The sequence below is a fragment of the Panulirus ornatus genome, chromosome 33 (assembly GCF_036320965.1).
Source record: "Panulirus ornatus isolate Po-2019 chromosome 33, ASM3632096v1, whole genome shotgun sequence".
NCBI lineage: Eukaryota > Metazoa > Arthropoda > Malacostraca > Decapoda > Palinuridae > Panulirus > Panulirus ornatus.
The window spans coordinates 24,735,377-24,756,819 of record NC_092256.1 but is presented as its reverse complement, the minus strand read 5'-3'; the positions used below and the strand labels follow the sequence as shown (position 1 = coordinate 24,756,819).

Below are 21,443 nucleotides of genomic sequence, written 5' to 3'. Positions count from 1 at the left end.
TACTCGATCAAACCACCTCACACCACACATTGTCCTCAAACATCTCATTTCCAGCACATCCACCCTCCTGCGCACAACTCTATCCATAGCCCATGCCTCGCAACCACACAAAATTGTTGGAACCACTATTCCTTCAAACATAGCCATTTTTGCTTTCCGAGATAATGTTCTCGACTTCCACACATTCTTCAAGGCTCCCAGGATTTTCGCCCCCTCCCCCACCCTATGATCCACTTCCACGGTTCCATCCGCTGCCAGATCCACTCCCAGATATCTAAAACACTTTACTTCCTCCAGTTTTTCTCCATTCAAACTTACCTCCCAATTGACTTGACCCTCAACCCTACTGTACCTAATAACCTTGCTCTTATTCACATTTACTCTTAACTTTCTTCTTTCACACACTTTACCAAACTCAGTCACCAGCTTCTGCAGTTTCTCATATGAATCAGCCACCAGCGCTGTATCATCAGCGAACAACAACTGACTCACTTCCCAAGCTCTCTCATCCACAACAGACTTCATACTTGCCCCTCTTTCCAAAACTCTTGCATTCACCTCCCTAACAACCCCATCCATAAACAAATTAAACAACCATAGAGACATCACACACCCCTGCCACAAACCTACATTCACTGAGAACCAATCACTTTCCTCTCTTCCTACACGTACACATGCCTTACATCCTCGATAAAAACTTTTCACTGCTTCTAACAACTTGCCTCCCACACCATATATTCTTAATGCCTTCCACAGAGCATCTCTATCAACTCTATCATATGCCTTCTCCAGATCCATAAATGCTACATACAAATCCATTTGCTTTTCTAAGTATTTCTCACATACATTCTTCAAAGCAAACACCTGATCCACACATCCTCTACCACTTCTGAAACCACACTGCTCTTCCCCAATCTGATGCTCTGTACATGCCTTCACCCTCTCAATCAATACCCTCCCATATAATTTACCAGGAATACTCAAAAAACTTATACCTCTGAAATTTGAGCACTCACTCTTATCCCCTTTGCCTTTGTACAATGGCACTATGCACGCATTCTGCCAATCCTCAGGCACCTCACCATGAGTCATACATACATTAAATAACCTTACCAACCAGTCAATAATACAGTCACCCCCTTTTTTAATAAATTCCACTGCAATACCATCCAAACCTGCTGCCTTGCCGGCTTTCATCTTCCGCAAAGCTTTTACTACCTCTTCTCTGTTTACCAAATCATTTTCCCTAACCCTCTCACTTTGCACACCACCTCGACCAAAACACCCTATATCTGCCACTCTATCATCAAACACATTCAACAAACCTTCAAAATACTCACTCCATCTCTTTCTCACATCACCACTACTTGTTATCACCTCCCCATTTGAGCCCTTCACTGAAGTTCCCATTTGCTCCCTTGTCTTACGCACTTTATTTACCTCCTTCCAGAACATACACAGATATATACATATATAAACATGTACATATTCATACTTGCTGCCTTCCTCCATTCCCGTCATCACTACGCCACACATACTATGGCAACCCCATTCTTTCGTGCTAGGGAAAGACAACAAAGGTCACATTCATTCACACTCAGGTCTCAGGCTGTCATGTGTAAGGCACCGAAACCACAGCTCCCTTTCCACATCCAGGCCCCACAAAACTTTCCATGGTTTACCCCAGACACTTCACATGCCTTGGTTCAATCCACTGACAGCATGTCGACCTTGGTATATTATATAATACACATTATTTTCTTTTATTATACTTAATCGCTGTTTCCCGCATCAGAGAGGTAGCACAAAGAAACAGACAAAAAATGGCCCAACCACTCACATGCACATATATATACATAAACACCCATACACGCACATATACAGGGTGTCCCATAAAATGTTTTCACTTTTTGACACCTCAGATATGGAATTTTTTTCTTTTTTCAGATCCAATTGACCCTAAAAATGGCATAAGTCCCCCAAAATATATTTACTCTTTAAATAAAAATAAATACAGTGTTTATCAACTTAAAAACAAGATTAATGGTTGAAATTAATCAAATTCAGTAAGTTATAGGGTGTCAAAAAGTGAGTACCATTTTTTGGGACACCCTGAACATACATATAAATTTCAACATATACATACATACACATACACAGACATATACTCATATGCACATGTACATATTCATACTTGCTTGCCTTCATCCATTCCCACCGCCACCCAGCCACACATGAAAAAGCATCCACCCCCCAACCCTCCAGTAAGGTAGCACCAGGAAAAGACAAAAAAAGCCACATTCATTCATACTCAGTCTCTAGCTGTCGTGTAATAAACCGAAACCACAGCTCCTTTTCCACATCCAGGCCCCACAGACCTTTCCATGGTTTACCCGACACTACACATGCCCTGGTTAAATCTATTGACAGCATGTTGATGCTGATAAACTACATCGTTCCAATTCTTTCTATTCCTTGCACGCTTTTCAGCATCCTGTAAGTTCAGACCCTGATTGCTCAAAATCTATTTCACTCCATCCTTCCACCAATTTGGTTTCCCCTTTCTCCTTGTTCCCTCCACCTCTGACACATATATCCTCTTTGTCAATCTTTCCTCACTCATTCTCTCCATGTGTCCAAAACCTTTACAACACACACTCTTCTGCTCTCTCAGCCATACTCTTTTTATTACCACACATCTTTCTTACCCTTACATTACTTACTCGATCAAACCAACTCCCACCACATATTACCCTCAAACATTTCATTTCCAACACATCCACCCTCCTCCACACAGCCCTATCTATAGCCCATGCCTTGCAACCATATAACATTGTTGGAACCACTATTCCTTCATACATACCCATTTTTGCTCTCCAGATAATGTTCTCTCCTTCCACACATTCTTCATTGCTCCTAGAACCTTCACCCCCTCCACCACCCTGTGACTCACTTCCATTTCCATGGTTCCATCCGCTACCAAATCCACTCCCAGATATTTAAAACACTTCACTTCCTCCAATTTTTCTCCATTCAAACATACATCCCAATTTACTTGTCCCTCAACCCCACTGAACCTAATAACCTTGCTCTTATTCACATTTACTCTCAACTTTCTTCTTTCACACACTTTTCCAAACTCAGTCACCAACATCTGCAGTTTCTCACACGAATCACCCACTAGAGCTGTATCATCAGCGAACAACAACTGACTCGCTTCCCAGGCCCTCTCATCCAGAACAGACTGCATACTTGTCCCTCTCTCCAAAACTCTTGCATTTACCTCCCTAACCACCCCATCCATAAACAAATTAAACAACCATGGGGACATCACACATCCTTGCTACAGACCAACATTCACTGGGAACCAATCACTCTCCTCTTTTCCTACTCGTACACATGCCTTACATCCTTGGTATAACCTTTTCACTGCTTCTAGCAAATTACCTCCCACACCATATACTCTTAAAACCTTCCACAGAACATCTCTATCAACCCTATCATATGCCTTCCCCAGATCCATAAAAGCTACATACAAATCCATTTGTTTTTCTATGTATTTCTCATATACACTCTTCAAAGGAAACACCTGATCCACACATTGTCTACTGTTTCTGAAACCACACTGCTCTTCCCCAAACTGATGTTCTGTATATGCCTTCATCCTCTCAATCAATACCCTCTCATTTAATTTCCCAGGAATACCCAACAAATTTATGCCTCTTTAGTTTGAACACTCACCTTTATCCCCTTTCCCCTTGTACAACGGCACTATACATGCATTCCGCCAATCCTAAGGCACTTCACCAAGGTCTATACATATAATGAATATACTTACCAACCAATCAACAACACAGTCACCCCCTTTTTTCATAAATTCCACTGCAATACCATCCAAACCAGTCGCCTTTCCGGATTTCATCTCCCGCAAAGCTTTCACTACCTCTTCTCTCTTCACCAAATCATTCTCCCTGATAAACTTCCATATACATACTTATGCACTTGTACATATTCATATTACATATTCATACTTGCTTGTCCTTATCCATTCCTGGTGACACCCTATCCCACAGGAAACAGCATCGCTATTCCCCTGCTTCAATGAGGTAGCGCCAGGAAAGCAGACAAAAAATAAAGGCCATATTCGTTCACACGCAGTCTCTAGCTTTCATGTGTAATGTACTGAAACCACTGCTCCCTATCCACATCCAGGCCCCATACACCTTTCCATGGTTTACCTCAGACATTTCACATGCCATGGTTCAGTCCACTGACAGCACATCGACCCCAGTATGCCACATCGTTCCAATTCCCTCCATTCCTTGCAAGCCTCTCACCCTCTTGTAAGTTTAGACCCTGATTGCTCAAAATCTTTTTCACTCTATCCTTCCACCTCCAATTTGATGTCCGGCTTCTCCTTGTTCCCTCCACCTCTGACATACATATCCTCTTCATCAACCTTTCCTCACTCATTCTCTCATGTCCAAACCATTTCAACACACCCTTTTCTGCTCTCTCAACCACACTCTTTTTATTACCAAACATCTCTCTTACTCTTTCATTACTTACGATCAAACCACCTCAAACATTTCATTTCCTACTCATCCATCCTCCTCAAAACAACCTCATCTACAGCCTATGCTTTGTAACCATATAATATTGTTGGACCTATTGTTCCTAGCCTGATCCAGGTACTCCATTTCACTGACTAATCCCTAGGGGTGGATGAACAGCTGTGTTGACTGTGGACCGAGTGCCACAACCAGGACTTGAACCTATGCGCTCGACCATGGGGGCACATGAATGCATCACGGTCAGGAACGCTAACTGTTACACCACGCCCTTAAGGGAATACTCAGAGGGAAAGGGCATCAGAGATATAGATAAAATGATAAGACTAGACCTTATGCAAAAGAGACATCATCATGGAGAGGTAGAAACTAATGCCTCTAATGAACAGATTTTCAGATAATCCTGAGTGAATGACTAAAGTTCTTATGCAATAGAGGCATTTTCATGAGAAGGTTGAAAAGTGATCAGTGATGCAAATCTACCAATATCATTTTATCTGGTATGCAAACTGAATAAATATGAGGTATTCACAAAATGTGAGAAATTTAAGAAATTTCTCACAATGTACCTATGATGAGAATGCATGAGTTGAGAAATATCACATCCCAAGCTAATGGGACTGGAGTTACAGACTTTACATAAAGACACTGAAAATATCACCAGATACAAAATAAAAGAAAAAAGAAAACTTGCCTTTAGCAAGGATGACATTGTCAGCACCCTGAGTAAACACAACAAAACGTTCCCGGTTAGAATTCTTCTTTGGCAATGCTGCAGTTTTACGAGCTATTTCCTTTATATCTGTTGTGCCAAATCCTTGGACCTCAGAAAATTTTGCTGCTTCCTGCAAAGGTAAGTCATTTAAGGAAAACATAAATAGATTTCAAATTGTTTATACTATTACAATTTTTTCATATATATTTGCCCTTTCCTGTGTCAGTGAGACAGTGCCAAGAATAGACAAAAAATGGCCTCAATCACACACAAGTGCTCTCTAGCTGTTATGTTTAATGTGCTGAAACCAGAGCCATTAACATTATTTATCAGTTTGGTAAAGTGTGTGGAAGAAGAAAGTTAAGAGTAAATGTGAATAAGAGCAAGGTTATTAGGTACAGTAGGGTTGAGGGTCAAGTCAATTGGGAGGTGAGTTTGAATGGAGAAAAACTGGAGGAAGTGAAGTGTTTTAGATATCTGGGAGTGGATCTGGCAGCGGATGGAACCATGGAAGCGGAAGTGGATCATAGGGTGGGGGAGGGGGCGAAAATTCTGGGGGCCTTGAAGAATGTGTGGAAGTCGAGAACATTATCTCGGAAAGCAAAAAATGGGTATGTTTGAAGGAATAGTGGTTCCAACAATGTTGTATGGTTGCGAGGCGTGGGCTATGGATAGAGTTGTGCGCAGGAGGATGGATGTGCTGGAAATGAGATGTTTGAGGACAATGTGTGGTGTGAGGTGGTTTGATCGAGTGAGTAACGTAAGGGTAAGAGAGATGTGTGGAAATAAAAAGAGCGTGGTTGAGAGAGCAGAAGAGGGTGTTTTGAAGTGGTTTGGGCACATGGAGAGAATGAGTGAGGAAAGATTGACCAAGAGGATATATGTGTCGGAGGTGGAGGGAACGAGGAGAAGAGGGAGACCAAATTGGAGGTGGAAAGATGGAGTGAAAAAGATTTTGTGTGATCGGGGCCTGAACATGCAGGAGGGTGAAAGGAGGGCAAGGAATAGAGTGAATTGGAACGATGTGGTATACCGGGGTTGACGTGCTGTCAGTGGAGTGAATCAAGGCATGTGAAGCGTCTGGGGTAAACCATGGAAAGCTGTGTAGGTATGTATATTTGCGTGTGTGGACGTATGTATATACATGTGTATGGGGGGGGTTGGGCCATTTCTTTCGTCGTTTCCTTGCGCTACCTCGCAAACGCGGGAGACAGCGACAAAGTATAATAAAAAAAATAATATAATATTATTATTCTTTTATGCATGTTCACTATTTCCTGTGCAAGTGAGGCAGCACTACGAACACAAAACTAAGCCTTAAAAGGAAAAAGTCCTTGTTATGTTCCTTCCAGTGCTCCCTCATTTGAAAAGCAACACAGGAGAGGATTTTCAACTCCCCTTTTCCAGTCCTCATTGTAATCTTCGACATTTTGGAGATATGTGCACAGCATTCTTTCTCCCCTATCTCATATGATTATCACTGAAATCATTACATTATTATTATTATTATTATTATTACTTTGTTATCATCATCATCAGGCTTATCATTATCATCATTATTACCAACTTCAAGAAGTTCATGTGATTTCTCATTTGAATATGCCATCACTTCTTTGTTATCACAAGTGACTGATTCACCTTTCAGGTGCCCCAACCCCTAACTGACTGCAGACCTTACCCTCTCCTCAAAACCCTTACACTCACCTACCTCATCACCCCATCTATATACAGATTAAACAGTCATGGTGACATCATACACCTCTGCTGCAGACCCACCTTCACCTGGCACCACTCACTCTCCATTATCATTGCCAACTTCATGAAAATCATGTGATTTCTCACTCAAATCTGCCACCAATGCTGTGTCATCACCAAACAGTGACTGGCTCACCTTCAAGGTGTACCCACCTCTGACTGACTAACTGACAGACCTAACCCTCTCCCTAGAACCCTTACATCACCTCCCTCATTACCCTATCTATAAACAGAGTAAGTAGCCATGATGACAAACCTCTGCTGCAGATCCACCTTCACCCAGTACCACTCACCCTTCTCTCTTTCTACTTCCACACATGCCTTGATCTCTGGACAGAAACTCCTCACTACTTATAACTGCTTTTCTGCTCCATTATACATATATATATTCACACTTCCACAAAGCATTTCTATCAACCCTACCATATCCTTCTCCAATTCTATAAATGTCACATGCAAATCCTTCTGTTTCTCTAATCATTTCTCATATATAAATTATCCTACCCAATTTGATGCTCTGTGCATACCACCATCCCCTTAATCACCATTCTTTCATACAACTTACCAAGTACTCTCTACAAACTTATACCTTTGTAATTTGAAAATTCACTTCATCTCCCTTACCTATAAGCAATGGCACTTACAGCCTTCCACCAATCCTGAAGCACCTCACCATGATCCATATATACACTGTAAAATCCTACAAAGTTATCTCCTTTCTTAAGAAATTCAATGTAATGTCATCACTCCAGCTGCCTTGCTAAATTTCATCTTACACAAGAGTTCCACCACCTATTCTGTCTTCACCAGACCACTGCTCATGACTCTCACTTTTAAAAACCTCCCTGAACTTAACATATAACATCAACCACTCTTTCTATCTATCTACTAATCCATATGTCTGATGCTCATTCCCTCTGGGAAATCATATAGGGGGGGTGGCCATGACAAAAGAGCCTCCATTTATCCCTGTTCTTACATGCCTCCCTTGCACACACCATTCAAAGCATTCTTCCCCCATTCCTCTCCTTCCAGTTTTCTTCCACTCTATTTCTCCATGTCACAGGTGGTCTTCCTCAACACCCTCCTTTTCAATCATTCTATCATAGACTCTCCTTGTAAAGTCCTTGTTTTGCACTCTCCACATGCCCAGACTACCTCAAAATATTGTTTCACCCACTCTAACACTCGACAATTCATTATCTTTGCATTCCCTGTCATAACAAATCTCTCATACAACCCCTTAATTTACACTACATGCTCCTCTCAAATAACTCATTTTTACAGCCTGCATTTTTTACCTCCGTAACTCAACCCATGTTTCGGCTGCATAGGTCAGGGATAATAGGGCTATGCTGTCCCTTAATCCTTTCTTTACTTCCTTACTTGTACCTCTACCTTTCATTATTCTATTTAGAGACCCAATGACTTTTCTATCCAGTTCCTTTCATATCATCAAACTTATCCAAGATAGCTACCAAATACTTAAATTCTGTCACCTCTTCCTGTCTTTCACCCCCAATATCTATAAAAAGTTTAGTACACTTTCTTCTCTCATCAGGGCTTTACAAAATCTACATTTTCACTCTTTTCCTTTTTAAACCATTACTTTACTTTTACTAACATTTACCTTTAATTGCCTATGTTTAAATACATCATAAAACACATTTGCAACATTCTGCAACTCCTCTTCACTCTCAGCACATAACAAAGTATCATCTGCAATTAGGGTTGTCACTAGCTATCATACCTCACCACCACACTCAATCTCTACATCCCTATTCCCTAGTTTTGCTTTCATCTCTCTTATCACTCCATTCATATATATATGTTAAAAAGTAAGTGACATCACACAGCCCTGCCTCACACCCACATATATAAACAAACTTTTGCTTAACCCTCCATCCACTTTTACTCATGCACTTGATTCCCTACAGAGGGCTTTAACACCAACCAACAGTTGTTCCCCTACCCCACTCATCCTTGACACATCTGTCACATGCTTTCTCCAGATCCATAAAAGCTGCATACAGTTTCTTACCTTTCACTGTATACTTTTTCATATTAATTCTCACCGCAAAAATCTGATCCACATATCTCCTACCTTTCCTAAAACCCCCTTGTTCCTTACTTATTCTGAATTCATTTACTTCCATCACTCTATCAATCAACACTACTGCATACACTTTTCCTGGTTTGATTTACATACTTATTCCCTTATAATTTCTACATACATCTTTAGGACCTTTTCCTTTGAATAAAAGAACATCCATTCTATCATTAAACATATTCAACAATCCTTCAAAGTACTCACTCCAACTCCTCTTCAGCTCATCTGTGCTTGTTAACACTTCCCCATTAGCCACTTTCAACAATGTCATCATTTGTTCTCTTGTTTTTCTTACCTTACTAACCTCCTTTTAAAACATTTTTTATTCTCCCAGAGGTTTGCTGATACTTGCTCAACCCCTCTCATTTGCCCTCTTTTTCAACCCCTGCACCTTCTTGGGCTTAAGCAGCTTTCTCGAGTATGTCCCACTCACCTGTGAGATAAAATCCTTCCCTGTATCACAAATACACCTCACTTTCCTTATTCACTTGCAACTTAACTTTGTCATCCCACCACTCGCAACCCTTTCTCATATGCCCATCTCCAACGTCCCACATGCCACACACTTCTCTCACACACCAGCACTACTGTCTTAAATATCTTCCATTCACCAGACTCCCCTTGCTTCATTTACTCTCACCTTCTGCCATTCTACACTCAATCTCTCATGGCATCTCCACAAATGAAGAAACTCCATCCTCACACAGATAATTACACTTTATGACCTATAGTGCAGCCAAAAGAGTGTAGACAGCTTCCTGATCCCTACAGAAACCCCATGGTTGGGAGTCTTCAAGCAGAAAGTTAAGACGGTACTCTCATACAAAGTAAGACAGCCATTATAATTCTCTCATAAGCACAAACAAAATTATTTTCAAGATAAAAAAACACAAAAAAAGGCAAACTTACAGTTTCATTGCCAAAGAGAATATCAATGTAGGGGAAAGCTTGCATCATGGGTTCCTTAAAAAATTCAGAGAGGAACGGTGCAGAAAGATTCATACTAAATAGTTTATCATTCTCACATGCATGTTGTCCCACCATCAAAATAGACTCAGGAGATACTGTCAAGAAGAAACCCTGCCAAGAGAAAATAACATTATAGTATATGTAATAACCAAGTAATTCTGGAAATACAGCTCACAACACTCAGTGTCACTCACAAAAATCAAATAAAATTTGAGAACAATGTAAATATATTTCATGTCAATGAACAATAAATAAACAGAAGGATAGAAGCTAATTTTTCACTTTGTATTTATGCTGTCCAATACATGATGACTGTAGAGGGGGAGGAAGAGGAGGATTTATCATAAAATTGTTAAAAAAAACAAAACAAAGGCATCTTTCAATCCCAGTAGAGGTTAAAATCTGAAATAATGGTACCAATCAATTTTCCCCTTCAATGTTCCATATAGAGAATGCCTAATCTTATGTAATTCATGAGATTAATGAAAAATTAATGACCTACTACTTCTTATGAAATCCTTCACTGGATAGCAATAGAATGATGTTCTTTGTCCCTCCCTCCAGACCTGTTTAAATACAATATATATCCTATACTCTTCCTCCAGGTCATTTTCCACTCTATAATTGCGTTACATATACATTTTCAATATGTGAATCACTTAAAAACTGTTGAAATTATGGTAATACACATATAGTTTGTTTTCATTAATCATACCCATAATGTCCTAAGAGTATCATACCAGATTTTGTTTTGTATATATATTTTCTCTTTTACATTTTAGGCTCTAGTCATGGACAAAAGTTCACATCCATGCCGGGCCTTGACTGAAATACAGAGAAGTTAATGAAAAGGAAGAAAAAAAGAGACAAGGGAAAATATTTTTGGATTTTGGGGGAAAATGTGTCACATTTTAGTTATTGGGAAAGACATGAGAGAAAGGATAGAGTTCCAAAGCTTCAGGGTGTAGAGAAAGTCATCGTATGGCCCATCCTTGAGTCGTCAACAACAGTAATCATATGATGCAGCAGGTTATCAAGTGTGGCATGGTCTGCCTCGTGGTGGGGGCTCACAAACAGCCAGCTTTCAGGAGCAAAAACCAAAGTAACACTTTAAGAAGGAAGAAAATGAACTGACATTGCAGCGTACGGCAAGTGGGTCAAATTTTGATGTTAGCCTGGGGGAGTTTATTAGCCAAAACACTTTTGACAACCCTATCAAGTACAGATGCAGAGCTAGAACCACCCTAGATATGAAAGCAGTGCTCGATTAAGAGGTGGAATTACGCAATTGTCAGAGGAGAGATGAAGGTTATGAGGAATTTTCAACAGAGATGGGCAGAAACTGGGCATCAGAGACATCAAACTTAACCAGGTTAAGATTTCTTCTATCCCACTGATATATCCTGTCCATGTTTGAGTTTATTGAGAAGGTTGTGTTGAGATAAGATACAGATCGAGATAGAAGAAGCACCAGAATTGAAGGATGTGGAGGAATGCAGAGCTGAGTCATCAGCATATCAGTGCATTTGGTTATATGCAGAAGAAAGGAAATCAATGATACAAAGGAGAAAAATTGGAGACATGAAAGAACCTTGACGGAAACCGCTATTGATGAAGAAGAATGGAGAGGCTGATCCATTAATAACTACAGAGACAGACTGCCAGAGAGGAAGCTAAGTATGAGGGAGCAATGTGAGAAATGGAAGCCACACATGATGAGTTTAGAAATGAGACCCCAATGCCACACCCATCAAAAGCTTTGGTTATATCAAGGGCAACTACATAGGATTCCCCAAGATTCTTTCAAGAATAATGAGATGCTTTGTTTATGGGTGTGACATCTACAGTACCATCAGAACGAAAAAGAGAAGGAAATGTAGAGTAACAGGAGAACATATTACCACAGGATCTTGCCTTATGGAAGCCATACTGGTGGTCAGAGAGAAGACTGAGATTCTATGTGTCCAAGGATATGGGAGTTGAGGAGGGATTCAAAGATTTTTAAAATAGTTGATGCCAAAGCTACAGGATGATGGTTAGAATGGTCACCCTTTTTAGGAATGAGATGTACCAAAGCATGTTTCCAAGAAAAGGGAAATGTTTTGGTTTTCAAACAGAAACAGACCAGATGAACAAGCACAGGTGTAAGTTTAGAAGCACACTCCTACAGTGCACAGGGATGGATGCCATCAGGTCCTTAAGCTTTGGCTGTGTCCACAGAGAGATTACTGGAAGGGGCCCAGGATTAGTAACAGAAGAATCAGTGGGTGAAGGAATGACAGAGTTATCCAAGTTATAGTTAGAGGAAAAACAAAAACCAAGGAGAGATGCTTTGTGTATAGGAGAGATATCCATAGTACTGTAAGAATGAGAAAAAGAAGGTAATGAAGAGCGACAAAAATTGTTAGCAAAGCCCTTAGTGAAAGACCAAAAAGACCTATCATTGGATGAGGAGGAAAAGTTATGCACTTCCTCTGAATAAGGGAGTAATTTGCCTCATGGACAATGTACTTGCAATGATTATGGATAGTGATAAATGCAGAACAGGAGTCAGAGGAAGCATAATTTTCCCTGGCCCAATTTGCTAATCCCTTGCATGAAAGGCCTCAGAACCGGAACAGTTTAACCATGGGTGAGAAGGAGACGTCATCTTGGAGGAGGAGCAGATGAATATTTCCACTCTCATGGCAATAATCTCTGGTGTGCATTCAGTGAAGACGAAATCATCACCACATAAGAAAAAGAAATTTACCCAAAGAAAGCTCGAAAAGAATTTTCATAAGATATACAATCATTATCATCATCATCCTCATTATCATTATTTTCTTTCCTTCTTTAATACTTTATCACCATTTCCAGCACCAGCAAGGAAGTGCCAGGAACCGACAAAGAAAGGCTACATCCACTCACATCTATTCTCAAGCTGTCATGTGTAATGCACTGAAACCACAGCTCCCTATCCACAACCAGGGACCAAAGGCCTTTTCATGGTTTACCATGGATACTTCACATGCCCTGATTCAGTCAAGTGACAGCACTTTGCATGCCACATCGTTTCAATTCACCTTATCCCATGCACACCTTTCACCCTCCTTCATGTTCAGGCCCTGACTGCTCAAAATCTTTTTCACCTCATAATTCCATCTCCATTTTGGTCTTCCTGTTCTCCTTATTCCCTCCACTTCTGACAAAAATATGCTCTTTGTCTACCCATACTCATTCATTCTCTCTGTATGTTCAAACCATTTCAGCACACCCTCTTCAGCTCATATTACCTTTCGTTCCTCAATTAAACCACCTCAAACCACATGTTGTCTTCAAACATTTCATTTTCAACACTCCCATCTCCCTCTGCAAAGTCTTATCCACAGCCTATGCCTTAGACCCACATATCATTCCTTCAAACATACCTATTTTTGCCATCCAACATAAAGATCTCTCTTTTCACAGATTCTTCAGTGCTCCTAAAACCTTTGCCCCCTTACCCAACCTATGACTCATATCCGCTTCCATGCTTCTACTCACTGTCACATCCACTCCCAGGTATCTAAAGCACTTCACTTTCCCCAATTTTTCTTGAAACAAACTGTCACCCCCAACTAACCTGAACCTCAACTCTGCTAAACTTAATAACCTTACATTCATTTACATTTACTCTCAACTTCCTCTTTTCCTTCACCCTTCCAACTTCAGTAACCAACTGTAGTTTCAAACCTGAATCTGCCACCAGTGTTGTATCATCTGCAAACACCAATTGACTTACTTCCCAAGCCTTGTATCCCTTACGGAATGCATGCTCACCCCTCTCACAGACCCTCACATTTAGCTCCTTCACCAAACCATCCATAAACAAATCAAACCACCACCATGACATCAAACACTCCTGCTGTAGTCCAACCTTCACTTGGAGCCATTCACTCTCCTCTCTTCCTACTCATACACATGCCTTAGACCCCATGATAAAAGCTTCTCTCTCCCTTTAGCAGCTTTCCTTCCACATCATATACTTTTAAGACCTTCCACAAGGTATCTGTATCAACCCTATAATATGCTTTCTCCAAATCCATAAAATGCCACATACAAATCCCCCCCATTTCTCTCATACATTCTTTGGAGAAAAAACTGATCCACCTCTCCTTTACCACTTCTGAAAACACACTGTTCCTCCCTAATCTGATGCTTTGAATATGCCTTGACTTTCTCAATCACTACCCTCCCATACAACTTACTAGGTACACTCAACAAGCTTGTACCTCTGTAGTTTGAACACTCACTTTTATCCTCCTTGCCTTTACATAATGGCACTGTACATGCATTCTGCCATATCTCAGGCACTTCATTGTGATCCATACATACAGTGAAAATCCTAACTACCCAATCAACAACAAAGTCACCTTCTTTCATAATAAATTCAACAGCAATACCATCAACTTGAGCCACTTTGCCACATTTCATCCAATGTAAGGCTTTCATCACCTCCTCTCTCTTCACCAAACCCTCTGCATACCATCCTGACCCAAACACCCCACATCTGCCACCCTATCATGAAACATATTCAATAGTCCTTCAAAATGCTCACTCCATCTCCTCCCCTCTTCACCACTGCCTGTTACCACTTCCCCTTTGCCCACTTCACTAATATTCCTATTGCTCTCTTGTTTTTCACACATTATCAATCTTCCAAAACAACTTCCTATCCTCCATAAAGTTTACTAATTCCCACTCACCCCAACCCTCACATGCCTTCTTTTTCAACCCTTGCACCTTCTTCTTGACTTCCTGTTAATACATATTATACATCCCCCAATCATTTACACTCCTTCCCTGAAAGTACCACCAAAATGCTTCCCTTTTCCATATCACTGACAATTTTACTTCACCCCACCACTCAATACCCATTCTCATCTGCCCACCTCCCACCTTTTGCATCCCACATGCATTTCTTGCACATGCCAGCACTATTTCCATAATTTCTCCCATGCTTCATCCACTCTCCTTGCTTTATTTACCTTTTGCAATTATACACTCAATCTCTCCTGGTGTTTCTTCACACAAGTCTCTTTTCCAAGCTCACTTACTTTCATCACTCTCTTCTCACTGATATTGTTTCCTCTTTTCCTGAAACCTCTACAAATCTTTACTCTTGGCTCCACAAGATGGTGATCAGAAATCCCACCAGCTGGCCCTCTCAGCACATTTACATTTAAAAGTCTCTCTTTTATACACCTATCAATCAATATGCAATCCAATAATGCCCGCTGACCATCTTTCCTACTCTAATACGAATACTTGCGTATGTCTCTCTTTTAAATCAGGTATTCCCAATCACCAATCCTTTTTCAGCACATAACTCCACAAGCCTCTGTTTCTCCTCTTAGAAAGTTATAATACAAGGAGGGGAGGGCTTCTAGCCCCCCCGGCTCCTGTCCCCTTTAATCGCCTTCTACAATATGTGGGGAATGCGTGGGAAGTATTCTTTCTCCCCTATACATACATACATATGTATATATGTATGTCAGTGTATATATAAGTATATACTGAAATGTATAGGTATGTATAAGTGTGTGTGTGGGGGCGTTTATGTATATACATGTGTATGTGGGTGGGTTGGGCCATTTTTTTGTCAGCTTCCTTGTGCTACCTCGCTAACACAAGACAGCAACTAAGTATAATAAAAAATAGAAATAAATAACTCCACAAGCTGTTTACCATTTCCATTCATAGTACTGAAAATGAATACCCATGCCCCCAATTATACCTTCAACTGTCACATCACTCAACTTCACATTCAAATCACCCATCACTAACACCAAGTCTTTTGCATCAAAACTGCTGACACACTGACTCATCTGTTCTTTCTGCTCATGACCAGGTGCATAAGCAATAATAATCACCCACTGCTTGCCATCCACTTTCATTTTTATCCACATCACTCTAGAATTCACATCCTTATACTTTTTCATACGTTCTCACAATTCCTGTTTCAGGAGTAGAGCTACTACTTACATACGTATACTTATGTATATCTCTCTTTTTAAACCAGGTATTCTCAATCACCAGTCCTTTTTCAGCAAACAAATCTACAAGCTCTTCACCATTTCCATTTACAACACTGAACACCCCATGTGTAATGCACCGAAACAACAGGTCCCTATCTGCATCCAGGCCCCACAGACCTTTCCATGGTTTACCTAAGACATTTCACATGCCCTGGTTCAGTCCACTGTAAGCATGTCAACCCCAGTATATCACATCGTTCCAATTCACTCTATTCCTTGCATGCCTCTCACCCTCCTGTATGTTCAGGCCCTTATTGCTCAAAATCTTTTTCACTCCTTCCTTCCACTTCCAATTTGGTCTCCTGCTTCTCCTTGATCCCTCCACCTCTGACACATATATTCTCTTTGTCAATCTTTCCTCACTCATTCTCTCCATATGTCCAAACCATTTCAACACACCCTCCTCTTCTCTCTCAACCACACTCTTCTTATTTCCACACATCTCCCTTTGTACTTGATCAAACCACCTCATACCACATACTGTCCTCAAACATTTCATTTCCAACACACCCATCGTCCTCCATATATCCCTACCTATAGCCCATGCCTTGCAACCATATAATACTGTTGAAACTACTATTCCTTCAAACATACCTATCTATGCTCTCCGAGATAACGTTCTCTCCTTCCACACATTCTTTATTGCTCCCAGAACCTTCGCCCCCTCCACCACCCTCTGACTCACTTCTGCCTCCATGGCTCCATTCACTTCTAAGTCCAATCTCAGATACCTAAAACACTTCACTTCCTCCAATTTTTCTCCATTCAAACTTACCTCCCAATTAACTTGTCTCTCAACCCTACTGAACCTAATAACCTTGCTCTTATTCACATTTACTCTCAATTTTCTCCTTTCACATACTTTTCCATACTAAGTCATCAACTTTTGCAGATACTCACTTCAATCAGCTACCAGCACTGAATCTTCAGAACAACAATTGACTCACTTTCCAGGCCCTCTCATCCATAACTGACTGCATACTCAGCCCTCTCTCCAGAACTCTTACATTTACCTCCCTAACCACCCAACCCATAAACAAATCAGACAACCATAGGGACATCACACACTCCTGCCGCAGACCGAACTTCATTGGGAACCAATCATTCTCCTCTCTCCCTACTCATACGCATGCCTTACATTCATATTAAAAACTTTTCACTGCTTCTAGCAGCTTACCTCCCACACCATATATTCTTAAGACTTTCCACAAAGCATCTCTATCAATCCTACCATATGTCTTCTCCAGATCCATTAATGCTACATTAAAATCCATTTGTTTTTCTGAGTATTTCTCACACACATTCTTCAAAGCAAACATCTGATCCACACACCATCTAACAATTCTGAAACCATGCTGCTCCTCCCCAATCTGATACTCTGTACATGCCTTCAGGTTTCCAATCAATACCCTCCCATACAATTACCTAGGAACACAACAAACTTATACCTCTGTAGTTTGAACACTCACCTTTAATCCCTTTGCCTTTGTACAATGGCATTATGCATGCATTCCACCAATCCTCAGGCATTTCACCATGATCTATACATACAATGAATATCCTTACCAACCAATTAACAACTCAGTCACCCCTTTCTTAATAAATTCAACTGCAATACCATTATCTACCATTATTATTATCATTATCTCTATTATTATTATTACACTCATGCCAATAGTGTAGCCTTCTCTATAATCTATGACTTTACTGAGTCGGTTTGGCAATGATGCCACAAGATTTTCATATATCTTTGCCTCTCTTAAGTTTTCCCACATGTCAAGGGCATGCCGTAATGTTTTCCTTGTTTTCCACAACCCCAGAATCCCTTTCTAGGACATACGTTATTCACAAAAGGATTATCATAATGTGTAATGATCACTAACACTTAGAACTGGCAACATTGCCCTGTGCTCTCTCCCCCCTCTTTAAGCAATAATTTTGTGTCATAATGCTTCATTTCCCAATATTTCAGACTTTAAAATGCAAACAATTTTGCTTGGTGATTAAGGCTATACTCTTCACTCAAACAATAACTAATACATATTTAGTATTATTCTAATTAACTGTCTTTCACCTGATAAAATACAAGGAGAAATCTGTCTGGTCAGGCAAGATGCAAGATGTTGCCACTGAGCAAAATTCACTGGATTTTGTGACATCACTACTTTGTCAAACTGTACATATACAACATACATACATACACAATTTCTTATCAACATAAAAGTTCATGAGACATGGTTACCCCACAGGTGTGAAGTGTGTATCCCTATGACAGTTCAATGAGTTTGAACTGATGAATATTGATCTCTCAAAAGGCCATCAATGCAAACTAAGCATAATGTATAATGAAAAATCATTGAAAATAAAATCTATACAGGTACACCATCGATTTTCCAGCACTCTTGGTTCCAAAGCCTTGCCAGATTGACTATTTTGCTGGACCAACCCTGGTCACGTAATAATAATTCATCAACACACCTCAAAACCCCAAATTATACATCTCCCATCTGCATCGCCAGAATAATGCAGTTTCGTTTACATTATACACCCGCTCAGGACTGAGGTGCATCGCCAGAATAATGCAGTTTCATCTGCATTATACACCTGCTCAGGACTGAGGTGCTTGTCAGCTACGAGTTTTGTAAATCTGTCCACATACTCAGCAGCTCATTAGTGGTTTGCAGACCGCTTTTCTCCGTGCACTTTATTCAATGAAATTCCATGACGCTTCTTGAATCTTTGAAGCCATCCTTCGCTATCGTCATGCTCATGTTGTAATTTAAGTTCTTTACGGAACAACTTAGCTTGGTCCATTATCATGCTACCTGACAAGTCCACTCCATCACTCCGACGCTGTCAAAGCCATTCCATCATCACTCTATCGTGCTCAGTACTCTTACCATCTTTCATGGTTTTTCTAATCATCATTTGCTTCTTGGAATCGCTGTCTGCATAGAATTTCAATGTTTTCTCCCTTTGCTTCTTTATATCATACACAGCTGATGAACTAATACTGTAGATGTCACACAGATTATGCACCGAAACACCACAGTCCATTTTTTTTCAAAAGTTTTACTTTATCTTGGATTGATATGGACTGGTGCTTATGTCTGACACCATGACTGACACTTTCATATATCTTAGAAGCCATAGCTAGGGTTAAATTTAAGCAAAATGAACTAAGAATCTCAGAATTGCAGTATCACCACCAACAAGTGCAGTGCAAAGAATGTAAATTAGAGTACCCTACACACAACGTCACCTGTGGCCACCCAGTAAACTAGTCTTGTGGCTGTGGTAATTTCAAGTTTCCTCACATAATTATGTCTGGACTAAAGGAGGTGTCGAACCATCAATTACCAGAAATTTGATGGTGTACTTGTAATAACAATATTGGGTCAAAACAAATTCCTTTTATCAAATCACTGCACATGAAAGGCTGAGATCACACATCATCAGTAGGTAGGGCCATAGGCAAGACCCATTCCGTAAAAATTCTATACGATGCTGGGAAATAAAACTGTCCCCAACGCATAGAGACTGCTTAATACTAAAAGGATGCTCCATGGAACATGTGTCTTCTGTTTTGTAGCATAGTTACCGGGAGTGAAATCAGAATGGGTAGAAAAAATGTTAGCGGGAATGAAATAAGGATAGGTAGATAGTTTGCTCAGAAGGCATTTTTGTCACCTGTTTGGCACACCACATACTTAGGGACTGATCTGTCTCCACATTTTAAGACTAGTTCAGTTAAACTTTTTTCTATGGAACAATTTTTGCAAAATCCAAATTATGGGTCTTATACCATTCACTTCTTTAGGTGCTGGAAAACAACTAAATACTTCCATGGTTGAAGATGGAATTTTCTCAAGATGCAGGGCAAGTTCCAGGTTAAACCCTTTTACAATTGACGCAACTCAGCCACAAGGAAACAACTGTATATATTCTAATTCATGTCTGCTTTAGATTTCTTATGGTAAAACTAAGGTTATAGTACAGTTTAAAGTCTGATGACAGATGGACAATGACAGACAAAGCAATCCCTAAATATCTGATATGCTATGCAGGCGATATAAGCTTTCTATATTAATATTGATCAGATGTACCTTATACATATATAAAAATCTTTCTGGCTATGGTCACAGAGACTGAAAATTCAAAATAAAACTTACAGAGATGTAATAAAATTTGGCCTTTTCCATTAAGGCTCTGTTCTCTGGAATTTCCAAATGGGATTTGGAAAAATTATTGGCAGCAGCTAGGTTAGCTACAAGTGACCTGCACTTCCCATTCTTTGTCACTACAACAGCACATGTCCCTGTGAGAAAGGATCAAATTCAAGAAGTAATGGACTGTCTTTAGGCACAAGAAAATAAAAATGAATGAAGTCTGAAATACAAAGTAAAAATTATCTAAGTATACAAAGAAACAAAATCTATTCAACTAAATATGCTCAGAAGATAATGAAAGCTATAAAACAAAATGGAATAAAAATAGAATAACTGCAAAATACTTTTCTGTACTGTGATAAATGTTTAAAAGATAAAGGCTTCTTAACATGCCCCTGTTAAGGTAATCAGAACCACAATAGAGTGTTGCAACCTTAATCCAATACATGCAAACCAATCAAAAACCAAGAATATGTTGAAAAAAAAATACCCAATCATGGGTTTTACATAGCTAATGGCCTACATGACAATTTTCAGTTACTTACAATATGAATGTCAAAGAGGCAAGTATAACTAGAAAACACAAAGAACTAGGTTGAGTATGGGGCAGTCTCAAGCATCTATCATTATTTCAACATCTATAGGTAAAATATACAATCCTTCAAAAAAAAATCAAATCAATAACCATCCTGGCTTAAATCCCATATGCTTCATTACAGAAAAAAATCAGCTGAATAAGAAGAAAAGCAATCACTCACAGAACACTTGTTTATATCTTACCCTAATACTAGCCAAAGTACAACCAGGCTTTGCCTCACCTGAAATCAATATTTAAATTTTTCCTAAACTGTATCTCTTCTATTTTTTTCGAATAAATATAAAAAAGTCATATACATACGTACTACTTGGGGTTCCCTTTGTATGGATAAACAGTTTCGTTTCTAGCTGTCACTGTCATGTAGCTATGATGTTGATACACACATACACAAACCAATCATCACTTGATGTTCAACTAATTACCACCAGGTGCATAAAGTACAAACCACTGTATTCACTTTAAAAAACCTTCCTTTATATCTGCCACCCATACTCATG

At 39.8% G+C, this 21,443-nt stretch overlaps 1 protein-coding gene across 6 annotated transcripts in view; it reads right to left on the bottom strand.

Annotated features, from left to right (window-relative positions):
* Nucleotides 1–21,443, bottom strand: part of Adk2 (Adenosine kinase 2) — a 105,570-nt gene that overhangs the window by 11,441 nt on the left and 72,686 nt on the right. For all 6 annotated transcript variants that reach the window (XM_071682056.1, XM_071682059.1, XM_071682055.1 and 3 more), the window contains 3 exons: nt 20,352–20,497; nt 10,061–10,231; nt 5,266–5,416 (listed from right to left, as the gene is read on the bottom strand). In XM_071682056.1, the coding sequence (XP_071538157.1) occupies nt 5,266–5,416; nt 10,061–10,231; nt 20,352–20,497 (468 nt within the window). The remainder of the gene's footprint in view (nt 1–5,265; nt 5,417–10,060; nt 10,232–20,351; nt 20,498–21,443) is intronic.